The sequence below is a fragment of the Narcine bancroftii genome, chromosome 7 (assembly GCF_036971445.1).
Source record: "Narcine bancroftii isolate sNarBan1 chromosome 7, sNarBan1.hap1, whole genome shotgun sequence".
Lineage (NCBI taxonomy): Eukaryota > Metazoa > Chordata > Chondrichthyes > Torpediniformes > Narcinidae > Narcine > Narcine bancroftii.
In genome coordinates, this window is record NC_091475.1 from 97,555,498 (window position 1) to 97,577,335 (window position 21,838).

The 21,838-nt window shown below is 39.5% G+C and overlaps 1 protein-coding gene across 3 annotated transcripts in view; it reads right to left on the minus strand.

The window, feature by feature from the left end:
• LOC138739129 (ephrin-B2-like) overlaps positions 1-21,838 on the minus strand; it is a 60,736-nt gene that overhangs the window by 29,780 nt on the left and 9,118 nt on the right. For all 3 annotated transcript variants that reach the window (XM_069890626.1, XM_069890627.1, XM_069890628.1), the window contains one exon: positions 2,833-3,116. In XM_069890626.1, coding sequence (XP_069746727.1) covers positions 2,833-3,116 — 284 coding nt within the window. The remainder of the gene's footprint in view (positions 1-2,832; positions 3,117-21,838) is intronic.

A 21,838-nucleotide genomic window follows, 5' to 3' on the forward strand; every position in this document is an offset into this window, starting at 1 on the left:
CCAGTGAAGTGCTAGAGCAACCAGCAGGATTGTCACAGCCTGCACCGGCTGCCCCCTGTCGTCCCCCACCGGCCGCCCCTGCCCCAACAGCCCCCCCCCAGACCTCCCCGCCTTGGTAGGTACCCCTGCCCCTGACGTCCCCTGCCAACCACCCTGCCCAGGTAGCAGGGCTGGGGACTCTTGGAGCTATCAGGTAGTGGGGCAGGGGGCTGTCAGGCAGCTGGGAGTTGGATCGCAGGCTGATGGAGTCATTAGCCCGCCCCTAAACAGCTGTTTAGTGCGGCTGTACATTCAGATCAATCAGTGTTGTTCCTCTAATTTATGGGTGGTTTCAGTCTGGCAGTGCATGAGATCATGGACAGATATGTTGGCATGTGAATGGGGTGGGAAATAGAAATAGGTTGTCACTGGGAGAGCCCCAGTATTGTGGCAGACAGAGTTAAGGTGCTCAACAAAGTGATCTCCCAGCCTGCGTCGGGTTCCTCTGATGGAGAGGAAACTACAATGGGAGCACCAGATGATCTCTACAGATTCAAATGAAGTGTTGATTCACTTGCAAGGGCTGTTTGAAGCACCAAATGATGGTGAACGAGGAAGTGTGGGAGCAAGAGTAGAACTTCCTGCAGTCTCCAGGGTGGATACCAAGGGGCCATTGGTGGGAAGGGAGGAGAGGACAAGGGAATCATGGAGGGAGCAGTCCCTGCAGATGGCTGAGAGGGAAGGAGAGGGGAAGATGTGTCTGGTGGTGGGATCACATGGAAGATAGCGGAAATGGCAGAGGATGATATATTGGATATGGCAGAGGATGAGGAATGGTAGGTGATGGGCAGAGGGGGCCAAGGTAGATGTGCGGGTAATGGAGGATATGCAGGTGAAGGTTAAGTTGACGTTAGTGGAGGGCAAGCCTCATTTTTTGAATGATGATATGTCAGATGAACTTTATACCCCAAAATAAAAATAATGCTGCAAATTTTAAACATTATTGCACCATTTTATATCTTGTCACTCATTTTGTTTGAAACAACTGAATGAATGTGGTGTTAATAGAAAACTCCTTCACTGATCTGATATTGTCAATTTCTTTGCAAAGCAAAATATGCCCCTTTGCTTGACAATTTGTAGCATTAACCCTGGCAATCCCCAATATCAAATCACCAGAATGAAACATTTTTGCAACGGAAATTCTTTCCAAATGAAACATTAAGTTTTTTTTAGGTCATATATTGCTGTGCAGCTTCTATGTATTTTACAGTAAATTGCTTTTTATTCCAGTATTTTATTCCAGTATGTTAATTCCCTTTGTACTCAGTCTCTTCTACATTTTTTTAAATTGCCAAGACCCAAGGCAATAATTAGGCTTTTCCTTTACAATTAGTAACTGAATTGTCAACAGCAATTCTGTTTGCATTTTAACAAGGCTTGAAATTCAGCATGCAACATTTTCTTGCACAGGCTTCCGTTTACACCTCAAGTGATTAACTTGTGGAATAAACTGCCATCCATCTTGGCTCAATGTGCCTGCTTTATTCCCTTAGCACATTTGGGGACAAGGAAATTACCTTTTTTTAAAAATCTTCCAAGTGTATATAAATGCAGAGAGCTATTTACCTAATATAAATTGCAGAAGGAAATTAGCAGATGATTCCACACACAAAAAAAAACACTGCAAGAACACAATGTTTTGGAACAGAACTGCAAGAGAGAGGTTTGACAGAGGCAAAAGTGTTCAAATGAATGTGGTCAAGTACAAAACAGAATGTAGTGAAAATAAATACATCAACAACTTTATAGGTTTCTTTTATCTTGTTGAGGGAATGAGCTGGATTTTGCTGACATGGATTTTTCAGCTAAAATGAAAACTTTGAGATTCCCACATTTGCACAAGAGTCCAACCTTATTTGCAGGGGTCTGCAGGTGAGTTCCTGGAGGTTCTCCTCCATTTGACTCCATATGGGATCAAACAATAGAACAAAACCCTGCAGGAATGTCCCAGATCTCAGAATGTGTCTGACCTAGCGTCATTTCAATGGATATTGTAGGAAGGAAAGGAGTGAGATAAGGTGCATTCCTTTCCATATTGTTTATTTATGTTTGATTTAGTTCTTTTTAACTATTTCAAATTGTTTTAAGTACTTCAAATGATTTTATTCTTTTCTATTAAAACAATAATAATTTTTAACATTTTAATTATTTCATTTGTAATGGTTTTTCAATAATCCCTTAGTGACAAGCTTGGGCATCATGAGGTACAGCAAAGCTGGGGGCTGGATTTAGCAATCAGTCAAAGATTCTGAGCTCTTTCTTGAGAAGGTTTATGCTGGCCCACCTCTGTGCCCCAGGAATGTTGTTCCAATCCTCTTCAACTAGATAGTGCCTCCCAGCTCAACTACAAGTCCACCTGGGCCAGGAAGATCAGTTTTGTGGATCAAAGGAATTGGGAAAAACAGTTTGAAAAGTTAATTTGTGAGCAACAAAACACATCAATAGTCTGTGATCAGCAAAATTCAGGTTAATATCTCTTGGCAGGCACGTTTTCCCACACATCTTATTGAATATTTCTCTCTCGTACAAAACCACTAAACACAATTTACTTAATCTTTATTTCACTGGTATTTGAGAGTCTTTCCTGCACGCAAATTAAATGTCATATTTGCTGCATCACAATCAAAAGTACATTTCAAATGGACTTCACTGACTGTAATCACTTCCTAATCTCGGAGTATCTTGAAAGGTTGCAGTTTCTTCTTAACTCTTTTTATTAGGGCCTTCTGTGCTTACAAATCATTTTCTATGTCAGATTTAAAGAAAATTACAATAAGTGGCTATACTTACAAATAATGTAGTAGTCCTCGTGTTTTTTGAATTCCAGACCCCAGAGGTTAGGACTAAATTCCTGAAACTTGATGGTAAACTTGACATCTTGATCTGGCTTGTTGCAATTAAGTAATGGAGTGGGGCTGGGCACAGCATTGCAGTTGTCTGCTTGATCTTTTGACACCATGTACAGTTTAAAGTATTCATACTGTCCAGTAATCCTGGAGTCCACCTTAGGGCAGATAATATCTAGTTTGTCTCCTATTTGTGGGTACATCACCAGTCCTTTACTAGGTAGAAACCTGAAAATAAAAACACAAGAGAAATGCATAAATAAATATGGCATCACCTGCTAATGAACATAAGTCAACTGTTCAGTTTCACACTTTTTTCAGCCAGGAAGCTGGAACTTGATAAGTAACTGACAGACAAGATATAAAATGAAAGCAAAGGAAAATGTTTTCTTTTTCATTGATCTTTTTTGATGGACTTTTTCCCCCCCCCTTTGAAACCACCAAATCCATGACCCTGTTCAAAAAAAAATTACTTCTAATCCTGACACCTCATTCTCATAGTATTAGCTGTATTAAAATGAGAAAATATTGCAGTTCAGTGAAGAATTAAAATTAATATATTTTTTAAGCATTTTTAACAGATTCCTGGCAAAATGCAAGTCAAGTTTAGTATATAGTGAGTGGTCAATATCTTTGTTTAGAACAGGAGGCAATGATAGTGTTTACAACAAAATTATTTTGTAAAAAGGTTCAACCCAAGAAGATTTTATAGTTTGCAATGAAGGTCCTATATTGCACCATTTGTTATATTCTGAAAAGTACAACCAGTTTTGCAGATTGATTTGTCTTGGGGATATAAGCTCATAAATTCATTTGCTGCATTAATTTCTTTACATCATCACTAATCCTTGCTCTTAGATATTATTTGCTCCAGTTAATACTCAGAATCACCTCTTGGTGATATAATCCCAAGGCCCAGAGCTAAATGCCTTTGCCCCATGAAGCTGGTAGATGCTTACACAGCATCTAACCAAAGTTAGACATGGCCAAACACTGAAACATGATTTTTTTTAAAATTTACCAATGTGATGTACGTGTATCTGTTAGACATTTCTTAATTAATATTTTCTATAAATGTATTTGTAGGTTAAAAGATTTTATAAAGGCCACCTGAAAGCATTTAGGTTGGTCTCCTTTTTTATATCTGTAACCTATTTCAGAGAGGACAGCACTGAAATTAAACTCACATTGTAAGTGATTTGTGTTTTCCCATTTCCGGATCATTAATATTACACAATGAAATGATGATGTGAATTTTATTCTACAGTGACATCATAGAAATTGCAAAGCCACAACATGGATGTATCCTTATTTCTGTAATCTCCAATTTTACAAATCCTAGCACCACAGTGCTCATTAACATGTGGCCTCTTTTTCTTTCTTGATTTCCACTTTCCAACCACTGATAGCTTGCTTTCAAATCTTAGTTTTGTGAATTCTGCTTCCTAACCTCTCAGTTTCTCCATTCCCTTTGAAGTCCCTGAACTTTATCTCTTTAAAAAGCAATAAAGCAAGGAAACAGACCCTTTGGCTTAACATATCCATGCCCACCAAGTTGCCTATCTAAGCTAGTCCCATTTGTGTGTTTCACTCAATGTTCTAAATTTTCTCTATTCATCTACATGTCCAAATGCCTTCTAAATGCTATAATTCTAGCTGCCTCTACAGATTCATCTGGCCATATACAGTACCCACTACCTTCTGTGTGAAAATGTTCCCCCCTCAGCTGCCTTTTAACTTTTTCCCCCTCTCTCCTTAACGCTATGCCCTCTAGTTATAGACTTCCCTTCCCCATAGGATAGATTATGACTATTTACCTTCTCTATGCACTTCATGATTGTAAGCACATCTCTATGGTTGCCCCTCAGACAGAGAGAAAAAAAACCCAGTCTCTCTTGATTATTGAACTCCTCAGCCCTGGTTAGCACTTCATAATCTTTCATTTTGTAATTTTATTTGTAAAAATGCAAACAATTTTGACATAAATACTGATTGTAAAAAATACATACACACACGTTTTTGGCATTTCCTTCCATTTTGCACCCATTCAGGAGACTCCAAGCTGGGTACAAGTCTTGTAGGACTGAACTTCTCTTCATTCATCATTATTGAAAACACACACGCTGTAAATCTCAGTTATTTGCTAAATTCAAAGCCGTAGAACCTCATTTCATGGAAAACTCATGGCTCTGTTGTCACGCTAATTTACAAACCTATTTTAATCAATCTATTACTATTCAATTTAGATTAACAAGGCACATTGATATTAACTGAGCAATTTACATCATTGAGATTAAACTGACACAGTGAGGAAAGAACTGATGGCAATGAACCTTTGCAAGAGCTATTGGATCTAATTAAAAAGTTTTTTTTAAATCATGCACTGCCAATATATCAATGTTTTCACCCATTTTCACTGCACACTAATTTGGAAAATGGCCTATTTTGACTGCCTAATAACTATCTTAGAAAGTGTTTATTCCTTTAAATGCAATTTTTTGTTTAGGACTGTGCATTGATTCAAGTCAAAAATGCAAGGAGCTGGACTCTTGCAATGACTCGCAAGTGATATATTCAAGGCACGTGGCTGAATGTGAGGTGACCAACCGCACCTCCCTTGGTTGTCAGGCCAGCTGTGAATTGCTGAAAACATCACCTTATCTTAACTGTTGAAAGTTTGGGAAGCACAAGCCATGAAAACGGGCGATCTGAACATGCAAGACCCATGTATCTGACATTGGGATATTATATCTGGAATTAATCACTCTAAATGCTGAATAAACCTGGTGTCTGTAGTTCACTGAAAAATGAGCACTGGTGTTTACTCAATGATAAACTCAATTGAAGTTACAATTTTATTTTTGTTTTAGGCTCTGATATCCTAAATTTGATTGAAAAATTACAAATAACAGTATCCTTCTCTGTGAAATTATCCGTTGAGCAACCATGTGGCATGGGTTGTGTTTTTCACTTTCAAATTAAAGTGGAATTAACGAAATATTATGACAAACTAGATTTGATGAAAATCTCTGCCTGAGCTACTTCATAAGTAAAATCAAAGTTAGGTCCATCTCAGTAGGATAAAATTCTGCTTATTTAACACATTTCAAGTTAATTTAAGTGAGAAAGAAAAATGCCTGAATTAATACAAGATTGAGGTATTCTGGTGCACTGAGAAACATGCTGAACTCAGTCATTTCGTATCGCATGGGAATTTCTTATTGCTAAGTGCAAGGGAAGATTCATTAAGTCATTCATATTATGCTCTATGATTTTTAATTATTCCTATAGTCTGATGCAATCTTACATTTTTTTTTTAAGTGGAGGATTTAATCGGCTCTTCTCCAAACCAGCTTCTGAAAAGATGATAGCAACCACATTCTGACAGAAACAGTCACAGATAGCACCTTACAACTCAGAGAGAAATCATCCAGTAATACTTGAGATAATGTTTTTTGATGTCGGAGATATCACAAAAGTAGGTCAAACAGCACCATATACAGTATATTGAATTATGAGCCTTATTTTGATCCAAAATTATGCTCACTTGGGCAAGGCACTGTCACTTGTATCTTTTCAAACATTGCTTCTTGGAAAAGCATACATCAGAGGTCTCACTGATTACATTACTCCATCCATTACTTTTCTTTGGCTTGGCTTCGCGGACGAAGATTTGTGGAGGGGGTAAATGTCAGCTGCAGGCTCGTTTGTGGCTGACAAGTCCGATGCGGGACAGGCAGACATGGTTGCAGCGGTTGCAGGGGAAAATTGGTTGGTTGGGGTTGGGTGTTGGGTTTTTCCTCCTTTGCCTTTTGTCAGTGAGGTGTGCTCTGTGGTCTTCTTCAAAGGAGGTTGCTTCCCGCCGAACTGTGAGGCGCCAAGATGCACGGTTTGAGGCGATATCAGCCCACTGGCGGTGGTCAATGTGGCAGGCACCAAGAGATTTCTTTAGGCAGTATTTGTACCTTTTCTTTGGTGCACCTCTGTCACGGTGGCCAGTGGAGAGCTCGCCATATAACACGATCTTGGTAAGGCGATGGTCCTCCATTCTGGAGACGTGACCCACCCAGCGCAGTTGGATCTTCAGCAGCGTGGACTCGATGCTGTCAACCTCTGCCATCTCGAGTACTTCGACGTTAGGGATGAAAGCGCTCCAATGAATGTTGAGGATGGAGCGGAGACAACGCTGGTAGAAGCGTTCTAGGAGCCGTAGGTGATGCCGGTAGAGGACCCATGATTCGGAGCTGAACAGGAGTGTGGGTATGACAACGGCTCTGTATACGCTTATCTTTGTGAGGTTTTTCAGTTGGTTGTTTTTCCAGACTCTTTTGTGTAGTCTTCCAAAGGCGCTATTTGCCTTGGCGAGTCTGTTGTCTATCTCGTTGTCGATCCTTGCATCTGATGAAATGGTGCAGCCGAGATAGGTAAACTGGTTGACCGTTTTGAGTTTTGTGTGCCCGATGGAGATGTGGGGGGGCTGGTAGTCATGGTGGGGAGCTGGCTGATGGAGGACCTCTGTTTTCTTCAGGCTGACTTCCAGGCCAAACATTTTGGCAGTTTCCGCAAAACAGGACGTCAAGCGCTGAAGAGCTGGCTCTGAATGGGCAACTAAAGCGGCATCATCTGCAAAGAGTAGTTCACGGACAAGTTGCTCTCGTATCTTGGTGTGAGCTTGCAGGCGCCTCAGATTGAAGAGACTGCCATCCGTGCGGTACCGGATGTAAACAGCGTCTTCATTGTTGAGGTCTTTCATGGCTTGGTTCAGCATCATGCTGAAGAAGATTGAAAAGAGGGTTGGTGCGAGAACACAGCCTTGCTTCATGCCATTGTTAATTACTCCAATTGGTTTAAAGGCACCTCAATTTCACATAATTAGATCATACTGCCTCACCTTTCCAATGTACAATCATGTGCTGATTAAATCACTTAATCTAATTCTTTCAATGACACTTACTGAAATGTGTCAAATATTAGTTTATCCATTTGTAAAGATCACATTTGCTTGGAAGATAAAATCTACCAACACCCAAACAAAACCTAGATTACATAGCTTATCATCAGTAAAATGTTAAATCAGAAAATCTAACCCCGAGACACCTCCACATCCATGAACACTGCTCCAAGAAACTTGTATGCACAAGTGATAGCCTAAGGAAACAGAGTGAAAAAGTTCTAATCTATCTATCTAGTTCTTAACTGCCCTTTGACTCTCATTATATTGCTTCTTCCAAGTGAGACCAAGAGCAGGATTGAGGGTGCCAAGTGTTTAAATTAATTTACAAACTTATCTTAGAACTTAATGGGTCACCTCAACTCCTTTGATTAGATTGCATTGACTCTTGCTAATCTCCGAAAGCATATTTTCTATTGACTCTTAATTTATTGTTCTTTGTTTGCTATTTAGCTTACATCTGTTTTTTAAGAGAATGAGCGATTCCAGTAGATGAGTAGTTCAATATTTTATACACAAATTCTGGGATTAGAAATACCATATATTTCCGTTGATAAGGCGACCTTCAGATAAGACAAGACCCCCAATTTCAGTCTGAATTTAGCTCATATCAGTGGTATAAGATGACCTCCAAACATACTGGTACCATATGTGGGCATGACCAGAGTAGAGAAAGAATGAAGATGTTTTAAGAAAAATGCTAAAGAAACAACGTTCAATGAGAAGAGGAATCACTCGTTGGCAAGAGTTGGAAAACCACATTGCAGAATGGGTACTCGAACAGAGGCAGGATTGCAACACAGTTAGAAGAAATAACATCAAAGCATATGCACTGAAGTGGGCAAGGTCAAACCAGAACACAGTAGAGATTTTAAAGATACAGTAGTATCTGGTAATGTGGTAATATGACCGAAAAAAGACTGTGAGCAAAGCATGGAATAAAATAAAAGTAGAGACTGTAATAAAATCTTCCAAAAAGTGCGATATCGCTAGTACACTGGATGGAAGTAGGGAGGATGATTTAGTGTGGCGACTGACGACTAAGCCAAAACTAACTCACCAGATTCAGAATGGGACTCACGTGATGACAGTGTAAACAGTGAAACTCTGGGTGTGCTTGCTGAGTTCCTTGACTCAGACAATGAAGCTAGTGATTTTAAATGTGTATGATAGGTTTTTTTTAAACATTTACAATTCTTTTATTGGTTTAACACCACCTTGGTAATGGATTTCAGTGCAAAATAAAAATTGTGGGCACTATAGCAGCTTTTTTTTAAATATACTGGTAACTTAAAAATTGTTATAGGATGAATGGGTTATGGAACCAATTAAGTGGTATTTTGAGTAGAATTTTAAAGTCACTGTTTTTGTATGTGTCCTATAGGACGACCCCTTATTTTGGGTGCTTCAAGTGTCATCTTATCTGCCAAAATATTTTAATTAATTGTTTGCATGGCAGTCTCCTCTCTCTTTTGAAGAGTAGGATCCCATGTGACAGAGCTCAGACACACTTTGCCTAGTTCATAAATTGCAGGGACACAGCACTGAAACCTGGCACACACTGGTATTAAATTGCCAACTGGCAAACCTAGGGAAACAAAAAGAACAGCTGACTTTGGAAAGTGTCAAATACATGCTAGGGAAGCAGGAAGTGATCTTTAGATGTTAAAGACACATTACTGAGACACAGTGCCAGAAATTACACCCACTCAGTTATGGTTTTTTTTTTTTACGTAGCTGCTGCGTTCCAGAAAATTATTCTCAATTTCCGGAACACAGTCTGTGTAAAAGGATCAAAACGGGAATAAGGGACTCATTCCTATACCAATGTTTTACCTCCTCGACCCCTAGTTATTTTCATAGATCACCTGCAGTCTAAACTGAACTGCAGGCAATCTGCAGTTCAGCTATTTTGTTCAAACTCGTGGTGTGATACAGATATTTGTAGCTTTGGTTGTTCCTGTGTGAACGTCCACTTCTGGAAGGTAGGGCAACACTTCAGTGTGGAAAAAGTATGCAAGTTCCATGTAAAAGAAAAATTGAATTACTTGAATATAATACTGAGGTATATAAATGAATAATGTGCTCCCCTGCAGGATCCCATCATTCCTCACCTTGACTGATGCAAAATAATTGTCAGAATATAAACCATATTAACAATTGGTCAATGGCTTAAACTCCGATTGGCAAAAATATGAACTGTCAATAATGATTGGTGGAAAGTTCAAAACACGCTCGTGCAACACTGGCAGGGTGGTAATTGGCACCCAGTTAAATTGCTATCTAACCAAGTAGAACAACCAAACGTCCCAAAGAGAGCTGACACATGAAGTGCTTGTATCTTAACCACACTAAAAACCAGAATTTGGCATTAGATTTCATTAGTTGGCAGTCAGCAACCAAAGGGCACAAAGTCAGGAAACCACAATATGAATCGAAGGGAAGAATGAAAAAATGAAATGAGAGGAATAATCATCTGGAATTTTTGGCAACACAGTGTGCAATTGAAGCAGAATCCATGGAACAGATTTTGACAATATACAATTAGAACCTTGCTGGAATTCATGCAAGGCACAAGACATGGTAGTAAACAAGAAAATCTGCATTTGCTGGGGTCCTGTATAATAAAAAGGTGCCAGAGACACTCAGCAGGTCGTACAGCACTGGAGAAGCTGCATTATTTCAGAGATGCAAAACATATGTTAAATATACTCAATTATTTGTTTTATACAATTGAACAAGTTAGAACCTGACTCAGAATCACCGACACCTGTAGCACACAAAAAAAGACACTGCCTATATACGAAGCTCATTTCCCACATGAGGTGCATATTCTTTCTCATCCCAGTACACGTCTAAATGCCTTTTAAACAGTAAAATAGCATCTGCCTGCACCACTGGCAGCTACTTCCAGATACTCATCATCATCTGCATAAAAAACTTACTCCTCAGATCACTCTCATAAGATTGCATGAATAATTTATTCTTTTTTAAACATGAAATTCAGAGTTGCAAAGGGAATAAAAAGAGAGCCAGATTAGCCAAAGGCTGAAGACCACAATCTGATCTTATACTGGAATGCTCAATTAAATTATTGTAAATGGAAATAGTTTTCTTGATAGATTGTATCTGATTATCAATTTGTATTTGATTAGATTTTATTGGAGTTCAATAGATCTCTCTTTAATTTTCTTGTTAATGCTATTGGATAAGTGTTTGGTCCTGGGCCAATGAACAGATCTCTTCCAATGTTCCTCATCTTGATTTAATTGCTTGAGTTAAATTTGTTAAAGTACCACCACTTTCTAGATGCTTGACAAGTAATATTGCTGGTTTAGTGAGTTTGAATCCAGCTCTGTTAAAATGATTTTGTAGCAACACACCATGGATTGATTACCAGTGAAATAGAGATGTTACTTTAAATAAAATACACTTGCACAGTCCCTTTGATTTCCATTAGATATCTCTAAAGTCACAGTCACACAGTGCTGGAAATGCCCATCAGCCCAGCCTGTTCATATCAACCAAATTGGCATGTAAGAGGGTTTAAAGGATGAGATGTACTTGGTTGTTTTGTAACATAATTTTGACAGAAAGCACTATTTTAGCCACAAAGTGGAAATTGTGAATATTAAATCCTCATGAATATTTATTTCCATTTAGTTTTCTGATTGAAACAGTGAAGATTGATCAGTGAAATTGACATTCCCTGCAGATGTTTATTCCTGGTGAACATGAGGGTACATTGTCCGTGATCAGCAGCTCCCTGTCAATATGACTTGAAAAATCATCGCTAGCATTTGTCATAGGTACAGGTACACGATCCTTTATCCAGAAAGCTCCAAAATCCGGTAAGTGGGGAGAGAGGCATCCAGCATTTGGGGGAGGCGGCCAAGGGGCCGGTGCCTGGGGGAGGCGGCCAAGGGGCCGGTGCCTGGGGGAGGCGGCCAAGGGGCCGGTGCCTGGGGGAGGCGGCCAAGGGGCCGGTGCCTGGGGGAGGCGGCCAAGGGGCCGGTGCCTGGGGGAGGCGGCCAAGGGGCCGGTGCCTGGGGGAGGCGGCCAAGGGGCCGGTGCCTGGGGGAGGCGGCCAAGGGGCCGGTGCCTGGGGGAGGCGGCCAAGGGGCCGGTGCCTGGGGGAGGCGGCCAAGGGGCCGGTGCCTGGGGGAGGCGGCCAAGGGGCCGGTGCCTGGGGGAGGCGGCGCTTGAAGGAGGGGGGCGCGCAACTGGAAGGGGGTGGGGGTGGATACGGCAGCACAATTCGGGTGCGCTTTCCGAAATCCGGAAAAATCCAAAATTCGGAACACACTGTTCCCCAAGGACCGTGTACCTGTATTTAAGAATGAAATGTAAAGAGCCAATCTTATTCTTAAAAGCTTCCTGGTAGCAGTCGAACCAAGGATCAGATCGCCCATTCCCAGAGGCTACAAACTGTGAATAAACCTCCTGATCATCTTTCTTTCTTCCTTGCTATTCTTCTGTAACTTAGATTGCCATTTCACTTTCAAAATGTTTTGAAACATTCAGACTGAATACAACAATACACTTTTTAGTTCATTTGAGCACAGGTATAGATTAACACATTCATCTATTACAAAAAAAAATCCTTACAGATTATTAGCCATTCTATAGAAAATTAGAAGGGCATTTAGTTGCATAATTGGTTATTAAAACAGCTTGTGGCCATTCAGAGTGCATTTTTGCAGAAAATTGGCATAGATCGTAATTACTGGGATATTCAACTATGAAGCCTTTGAAGAGATGCCAGAAAATGCACAATATTCTTCTTGATATTTCACTTATAATTATGCTTTTACATTCACATTCTCTTCAATATAGCCAATAAACACCTAACTCTAACCTCAACAGATAGGCTCTGTATTGCACCATTAGCAACAAGCAAGCAATACATTAATCATCTCTAAAATCTACTCAGTATATATTTTCCATGCAGATTTATGAACTGTACTTATTTCACCAATTATTACATATGAGCACAATGGTTTTGTAATAAATCCTCAAATGTAGTCATCCAGACTTCCTTGCAAACTTACACTAGAATGTTGATGTTGTCAAGCTTACAATAGATTTTTTAAAATTGAGAAAGTTGAATTTTCTTATGTTGGTTTCTAAATTATTTGGATTTCTGTAATGCGATCATTCCATAAAACATACATTTTTTTTTAAACATTGTTTAATGCACACAAACAACAATATACTAAAATTTCCTAATCTTGTTCTGAATTGCAGTAGATTTAAACAAAAATCATTTGGGGCAAAGGGGACTTAAATTACTACCCATAAAATTTAATAATGTTTAAATTACGATTCTCATTTCCACACACACCAAACTGCATCATTGAATGTAAAAGTGTTTTTTTTAGAATCTTAAAACCTGTCAAAATCATATTTCTTTGTATATGGCCAGTAAACATATATAATTTGATGGCTTCAAGGTGTAATTTTCCTTATTAATGAAAGCTACATTTCAGCATATTCCTTGGTCTTGAAGCTTCGGGACCATTTTCAAAGTTAACAAATAATCTGGTGTAGATTAGTGAAAATGCACACAATTTTAACTTAAGTACTGATTGGAAAATAGAGCAGCATCTTCCTTGGCATGTATTTCAATTTGCACCAGTCCAGGAGACTTCAAGCTGGGTACAAGTCTTGTTAGACAGAACTTCTCTTCACTCATCATTGTTGAAAACTCACAGGCTGTAAATCCCAGTTGTTTGCTAACTTCAAAGCCATGGAACCTTGTTTCTGCATGGAAATCTCATGGATCTGTTGTCACATAACGTACAAATATATTTTAATTCATTCATTTCTATTACATTTAGATTTAGAAGACACATTGATGTTAAATATCCAACCTACATCACTGTGTGATTAAACTGACCTGGTGAGGAAACAACTGACAGCAATGAACCTTTGCAAAAGTGATTGGATCTAATTAAAAAGGTTTTAAAAAAATTATGGATTGCCCATCAATATATTCATCCATATTCACTGCACACTACTTTGGAAAATGGTTCTATGAAAAATATGTGACAGCAAATTCTTGCAAATACAGTTTCAAGGGGCATAAACTGTCATGATAAAAGATTTCAATAAGAACATTTGAAGCTTTCAAAACTATTGTTTTGATATATTAAAAAATTCTTACAGACCTTAAGAAATATGAAGTTATATTAGCTATCACCCCAGTTTTTGCTCCCATTTTATCTTGTCTGGAAGAACTGTGGGTTGATAAATGTGAAACAAAATAGAACACTTTAGCAATACGACACCAATCCAACCGCCACAAAAATCTCCACCAGAACATTTGCTTGGGGTATGCACTTCTGAAATAAACTCCACATTCAGCAGAAAAGGTTTGATCCGGTTGCAAACTAACCACTATCCAATAATAAAATAGAAAGGATATCAATTAAAACATATTTAGCTGTTTACAAGTAGAATTGAAAGTTGCTTTCTTATAATATGTGTGGAGAGGCAAACAATTCCAAATAAGCTTCAATGACCTAGAGCTAGCATTTTAGGGGAACCACTCTGCGAGCACACAATCAACCTACTGGGCTAATGGGAAAAGAGTCAATATTCGTTGCCAGTCTCTAAACTTCTGCAAGCTGCAATTTGGCAGAGGTGCCAAGCCCAAAATCTAAAGTGACGATTGCTGAAAAGGCACTGTGTTTACCTTAAAATACAATTGCTTCTATTGAGACGACCAACAGGTAAATACAAGTTCCAGTGGTGAGACAAAAAGTCCTCAAAGAATGCACTTATACAAATCATTTACGTAAATTGATATTACAAGTTTTCTTCAGCATAGCAAATATCAACACGATTACAGAAATTAAACCTATTAAAATACTCTCAGATAAACTCAGGTATTACTCCTACAGATGCTTTCTTAAACTGATCTTACCAAACTATTTCTTTTAGTGCATTTATTAGATTAATAAAGAACAAATGCTTGAAATTCACAAGGGGGTTCAACTCTCCAAGATTAGTACTTGATATAATTCACATTTGCTGTTAATGTCTATGAACAACTGATTAATCTATAAAACAGGGTTGAATTGGAATTGCTAGTTTTGACTTTAAATGCAAGAATTTCAGACATAAACCAAACCAGCTTTTAAACACTTGTAATGTTCCACTCGCTACAAACAACATTTTTACAAGCTAAAAATATAATCAGAAATTACTAATAATTTATTTCAAATGAGCGCATTAGCTAGATGATATTCCATTATTTAACTATAAGCTGATTTAAGATTTCAGATACTGCACAGCCAAGTTTAAATTTTTCTTTGTTATTGATAAAGTGTAGGTGCTATCAACTCAAATTAAGAACACATAAGAACTACCTGCTGTAGTTAAAAGGGTGATCAGGATAGGACTTGATGTACATAAATTTATCTCCAATGTTTCCCTCATAAGACTACATAGTAATCTTGTAAAATAACATATCTGATGTGAATAACCAGAGTCTTGGGAATAGTCAAAATGTAATAATTTTACCCTTTTCAGTAAATCTGTTCAAAAATTATAGTAACTTCAAACTAGCCTGCTATAATGTGTGTATGTGTTGATTTCAAGAAGTAAAAGCTGGGTTTTGGTATTTATTATGATTTGTTTTGTTAGGTGAATAGGTTGTGAGCTGTCCCTGACCAAATGTAACAAATAAGGTTATTAAAAATTATTTGGAAAAGATTTGATCAGAAGGGAGAGAGTGGGTGTGCGACAGTGTTTTCAGGAATAACTATGAGTAAAGACAGCTTTGATATCAATGAGTTAAGATCAAAGAATTCAAAAAGAGATTCTACAGTGGATAATGAGAGTGTAAAAATAATTCATCTTCCCAGTCAAAAGTACTTGCAGTATGTGGAACTTCACAATTTTGCATTATTATGCCTTTAATTGAGTTTAATGTTGAATTTTGGAAAATTACAGTGCAGGTGTTATCTGGATGAAGCTAATATTTCTAAATCTGCTCCTGAAGAAAGCTTCTTTTAACATTAAATCAACCATCACAGATCGCTATTCTTTCTTTGGTTTGGCTTCGCGGACGAAGATTTATGGAGGGGTAAAGTTCACGTCAGCTGCAGGCTCGTTGGTGGCTGACAAGTCCGATGCGGGACAGGCAGACACGGTTGCAGGGGAAAATTGGTTGGTTGGGGTTGGGTGTTGGGTTTTTCCTCCTTTGTCTTTTGACAGTGAGGTGGGCTCTGCGGTCTTCTTCAAAGGAGGTTGCTGCCCGCCGAACTGTGAGGCGCCAAGATGCACAGTTTGAGGCGAGATCAGCCCACTGGCGGTGGTCAATGTAGCAGGCACCAAGAGCGATCTTTAGGCAGTCCTTGTACCTCTTCTTTCGTGCACCTCTGTCACGGTGGCCAGTGGAGAGCTCGCCATAAAACACTATCTTGGTAAGGCGATGGTCCTCCATTCTGGAGACGTGACCTACCCAGCGCAGTTTGATCTTCAGCAGTGTGGATTCGATGCTGTCGGCCTCTGTCATCTCAAGTACTTCAATGTTGGAGATGAAGTTGATCCAATGAATGTTGAGGATGGAGCGGAGACAACACTGGTGGAAGCGTTCTAGGAGCCGTAGGGGATGCCGGTAAAGGACCCATGATTCGGAGCTGAACAGGAGTGTGGGTATGACAACGGCTCTGTATACGCTTATCTTTGTGAGGTTTTTCAGTTGGTTGTTTTTCCAGACTCTTTTGTGTAGTCTTCCAAAGGAGCTATTTGCCTTGGTGAGTCTGTTGTCTATCTCGTTGTCGATCCTCGCATCCGATGAAATGGTGCAGCCGAGATAGGTAAACTGGTTGACCGTTTTGAGTTTTATGTGCCCGATGGAGATGTGGGGGGGCTGGTAGTCATGGTGGGGAGCTGGCTGATGGAGGACCTCCGTTTTCTTCAGGCTGACTTCCAGGCCAAACATTTTGGCAGTTTCCGCAAAGCAGGACGTCAAGCGCTGAAGAGCTGGCTCTGAATGGGCAACTAAAGCGGAATCGTCTGCAAAGAGTAGTTCACGGACAAGTTGCTCTTGTGTCTTGGTGTGAGCTTGCAGGCGCCTCAGATTGAAGAGACTGCCATCCGTGCAGTACCAGATGTAAACAGTGTCTTCATTGTTGGGGTCTTTCATGGCTTGTTTCAGCATCATGCTGAAGAAGATTGAAGAGAGGGTTGGTGCGAGAACGCAGCCTTGCTTCATGCCATTGTTTATGGAGAAGGGTTTAGAGAGCTCATTGCTGTATCTGACCCAACCTTGTTGGTTTTCGTGCAGTTGGATAACCATGTTGTGGAACTTTAGGGGGCATCCGAGGCGCTCTAGTATTTGCCAAAGCCCTTTCCTACTCACGGTGTCGAAGGCTTTGGTGAAGTCAACAAAGGTGATGTAGAGTCCTTTGTTTTGTTCTCTGCACTTTTCTTGGAGCTGTCTGAGGGCAAAGACCAAGTCAGAAGTTCCACTGTTTGCGCGAAAGCCGCACTGTGATTCTGGGAGAACATTTTCGGCAACACTAGGTATTATTCTATTTAGGAGAATCCTAGCGAAGATTTTGCTTGCAATGGAGAGCAGCGTGATTCCCCTGAAGTTTGAGCAGTCTGATTTCTCGCCTTTGTTTTTGTACAGGGCGATGATGATGGCATCACGAAGGTCCTGAGGCAGCTTTCCTTGGTCCCAGCAGAGCTTGAAAAACTCATGCAGTTTGGCATGCAGAGTTTTGCCGCCAGCCTTCCAGACCTCTGGGGGATTCCATCCATACCTGCTGTTTTGCCACTTTTCAGTTGTTCAATTGCCTTATATGTCTCTTCCCGGTTGAGGACCTCATCCAGCTCTAGCCTTAAGGGCTGTTGAGGGAGCTGGAGCAGGGCGGATTCTTGGACTGAGCGGTTGGCACTGAAAAGAGATTGGAAGTGTTCTGACCATCGGTTGAGGATGGAGATCTTGTCGCTGAGGAGGACTTTGCCATCTGAGCTGCGCAGCAGGCTTTGGACTTGGGGTGAGGGGCCGTACACAGCCTTTAGAGCCTCGTAAAAACCACTGAAGTCGCCAATGTCCATGCTGAGCTGGGTTCATTTGGCGAAGCTAGTCCACCACTCATTTTGGATCTCCCAGAGTTTGCGCTGAAGATGGCTGCATGCGCGACGAAAGGCTCGTTTCTTCTCTGGCCAGGACGGCTTTGCAAGGTGAGCCTGGTGGGCAGCTCGCTTCTTTGCCAGCAGCTCCTGGATTTCCTGGTTGTTTTCGTCAAACCAGTCCTTGTTTTTCCTGGAGGAGAAGCCCAGTACCTCTTCAGTGGATTGCAGTATGACAGTCTTCAGCTGATCCCAGAGGGTTTCAGGAGACAAGTCCGTGAGTCGGATTGCATCTTCGAGCTTTGCTTTGAGGTTTGCCTGGAAGTTTCCTCTCATTTTGTCTGACTGCAAGTTTCCAACATTGAACCTCTTTCTGGGGGCTTTACTGTTCTTAGACTTTGGCTTGAAGTGAAGGTTGAGCTTGCAGCGAACCAGCCGGTGGTCAGTGTGGCATTCCGTGCTGGGCATGACCGTGGTGTGGAGCACATCTCGTTTGTCTCTTTCTCGCACCAGGACGTAGTCCAGGAGGTGCCAGTGTTTGGATCGCTATTAATGTTATTATAAATGACGAGAAGCGTTCAACTGTTCATTTTCATTCTTCCCTTGGAGATTATGCAATGTCTGATTTTCAGTTACAGGACTAAATCTAAAACCAAGACTCCATCTACATCTGTGATAATTACTGGTGAAAATCATTGGTGAAACCTTTGCAATCTGCCAATTCGATTATATAGTTTAGCCTAGCTTAATGTACTTACTGTCTTGATAATTCTGGAAAAAGTAGAACACGGAATAATTTCCACAATGGCAAAATGTTTCTGCCTAACATTTTCCAGGGGTTGAATTTTAGAACTGTGTCAGCTGACAGAACTGTTGAGCACAGACAGGATAACCTGTTGGCATTAACTTTCTGGATTTCAACATTATACACCCACTTCTACATTTTAACACAATAACCAAATGGAGAACTTAAGTGGCTCATTTTGCCAAATGTTTACAAAAATTACTTCAGAAGTTTTACTCAAAACTATACTCTCATCACAGTATCATCTAAACAACTTGGACAATACAACCACCAACAAAATCGTCATACCATATTTCTCCTTAAGATTGCTTTGCTTTTCAGTAAAGAACTTCTGAAACTTTCTGATACCTTCTTTCTATTCATTATTCAATGGATAGCTGAGATTATAGCAGAAAGTAAGGTTCAAGCTTCAAATTTGTTCACTTTAATGAAGTGGATTAAATTGTGTTTTTTAGTGCCCCAAGTTTGGGAAGGAGCAAAATTACAATCTTTGCTCTATTGCCCACACTGCCAGTGTGATCAATGAGGCAGGACAGACCAATTTCTTTCCACAATTTACCTTCAAACTTACAGGTGAAGAATTGTAGGCAGTAGAGAATTGAAAGGACAGTGGTTCCATATGAGACGAATAATAGGGAACGAGCAAAGAGAAACAATGAAGATTATTGGAGGGGTGGGGTGTTAAAAATGCTGTAGTTTTTATTTTCTTATATTTCTACAGTGGCTTGAAAACATAAAATTCTCATTGAAATCTCATTAAGTTTCTCACAAATAGAAGCTGTTTGAAATTTGCTTTTAAACATGTACCTTCATTTATACACTTGTGATTGTTTAAAAGTTCTGTTTTACAAGTCCACTTCCAAGTGGCACAATATTGGCCTCATCCTGGTGATATACTCATTAATGACCAATAAAACATTTGTCACCCACTGCAGGGATCAAGAGATGCTCCAAAAGCCCAGTTGTATTTCCCTTTTTGTCTTCTCCAGAAGTCACTTGGGATTGAGGAAAGGGACCAAATTTAAGACAAATCAAAAGGAGCTTTATGCGTCATTGGGGATTTTTGTGCATACTAAATATATTGTTTTTAGTACAGAATTTATTTATTTATTTTTTTTTTTAAATATTGTATAAGTGACATCTGGTACTTCATTTTAGCTTTCTCCTAATTTCCTGAGACAGCTGTATAATTCTGATTTGATTCATGGGGGAATTGATTGCCTTGAATATCAAAGATCAATCCCATCTTGTCGGGGAGAAGCAGCACTTGCAAGAACACTATTAACAGGGAAGGGCAGGAACAATGTGGTGTGTTTATCTTTATATTTTTCATGAAGGGATAGAGCAAAGCCTGTTCCTGAAAGATGGAGGCATCAAAATCCCATGTTTTCCTTTGCGATAACCTCAGACCCACCAATTCTCTTATATTCTCTTGCTACTCAGCATGTTACTCTCTGTGGCATAAATAGATGAAAGAAAAATCTCAATAGAATACCTACTACTGGGCTAAAGGAGAGAGAAAAAAAAAGTCTCTGGACTAACCCATGGTACAAGCTGGGGCTTTGGGCATACCGTATTTCAATAAAGCAGCAAATTAAATCTACCTTTATCATATTAGACACAATGAATGAACAAAAACTGAGCAGCTTTTCTTTACCATCCTACAACTCAAGCCAGAAAATACAAGCCCTTTTATACATCCTAATCCACCTAGCCTCACAGTGCAAAATGTTCAACAGCTCTGAATACCACTTCCCTCCTTTCCCTTTCGGATCAGGGATAGATGTGTCAGTTTGGACATGAACAAATTCTATATGTTGCCTTGGCAACACCAGTCTCCTCTTATATTTTACACATTAAAATGGTTGCATCACCTTACTACTTAACAGGGAGGAACTGAATAGTAGTTTTCTTTAAGAAAAATTGAATTGTCAGATCTGATTTCCATTAGATTTGAATTTTCATGCTTTACATTGCTGATTTGATCAGCAGATAAAAACTTTATTTTCAATAACTTGAGGTTGATATCCTTTTAAAGGCTCTACTAAGATTTCCCCTAAAATTTTAACTGCTCATTTGAAAATTTCTTTGAAGGAAACACTACGTATTTACAAGAAAACATTACGTCTCAGGTACATCATGACTACAAATATCCATATCAATCTAGGAAAGCTAAATGAAATATTCAGAAACTTGAAATTGCTTTTCTCTTCACGTATGACCGTGATCAACAAATTCTGGGTGATATTATGTCAAGCATTTTGCATATAAACTGTGGAAACGCATTGTAATTTTATTTTGGCAAACATTTCTCAGCCTAGCCTTGGAAGGGGGAAAAACATATCTAAGGGGGATGGGGAGGGGGGAATTATTATAGTTTATCTCTGTGGTTACGTACATCTGTTCAACATCCATCTACTCTACAAGATTTATAAACATTTGGATTTGAAATGTAGAACTTTCAGAAAATGTTTATGACACACGTAGTTAATTCCTGATACACATTTATAGTGTTACCAATGAGTTTCTCTGGTGCTTTACTGCTCATGAACAAAATTATTCCACATCAAAAGGTAGATTTTGCCGACCCTAATTCGAACAATGAGGCCACTGAACTTGAAGTTTTCCTTTGTTCTTTTCTCCTGTCTGTAAAAGCAAAATTATAAGATGATCTGCACCCATGCAAGTTCTGTCTGCATTCCTTCGATATTACATAATTTGAATTGATGCTAATACACCAATTATATGTACAAAGCCTCTCAGTATAAAGCTGACAAACAAGTTCTCTCCTTTCTTAACACAGCCAAGCAGAATACTTTAAATTTGATTGTTTAGATAGCATACTTGAAATAAATATTTATTTGATACATCCCCAGATAAGGGAATCTGTCATTACTGAGATGGATATTGTGATTGAAGGAACTTGTCCCTACCAACTTTACTTTCTGCACAACCCTACTTTCCAATGAGCTCAATAGCAAATCTTCATAACATTTTGCCACACTTTAATATATGCAGATTGCTTTCTGGTTCCGGTTTGGTAAGCAGATTGATACAGTAGCTTTCCATGACTGGTAGGATTGAGAAGTAGGTCTTCATATT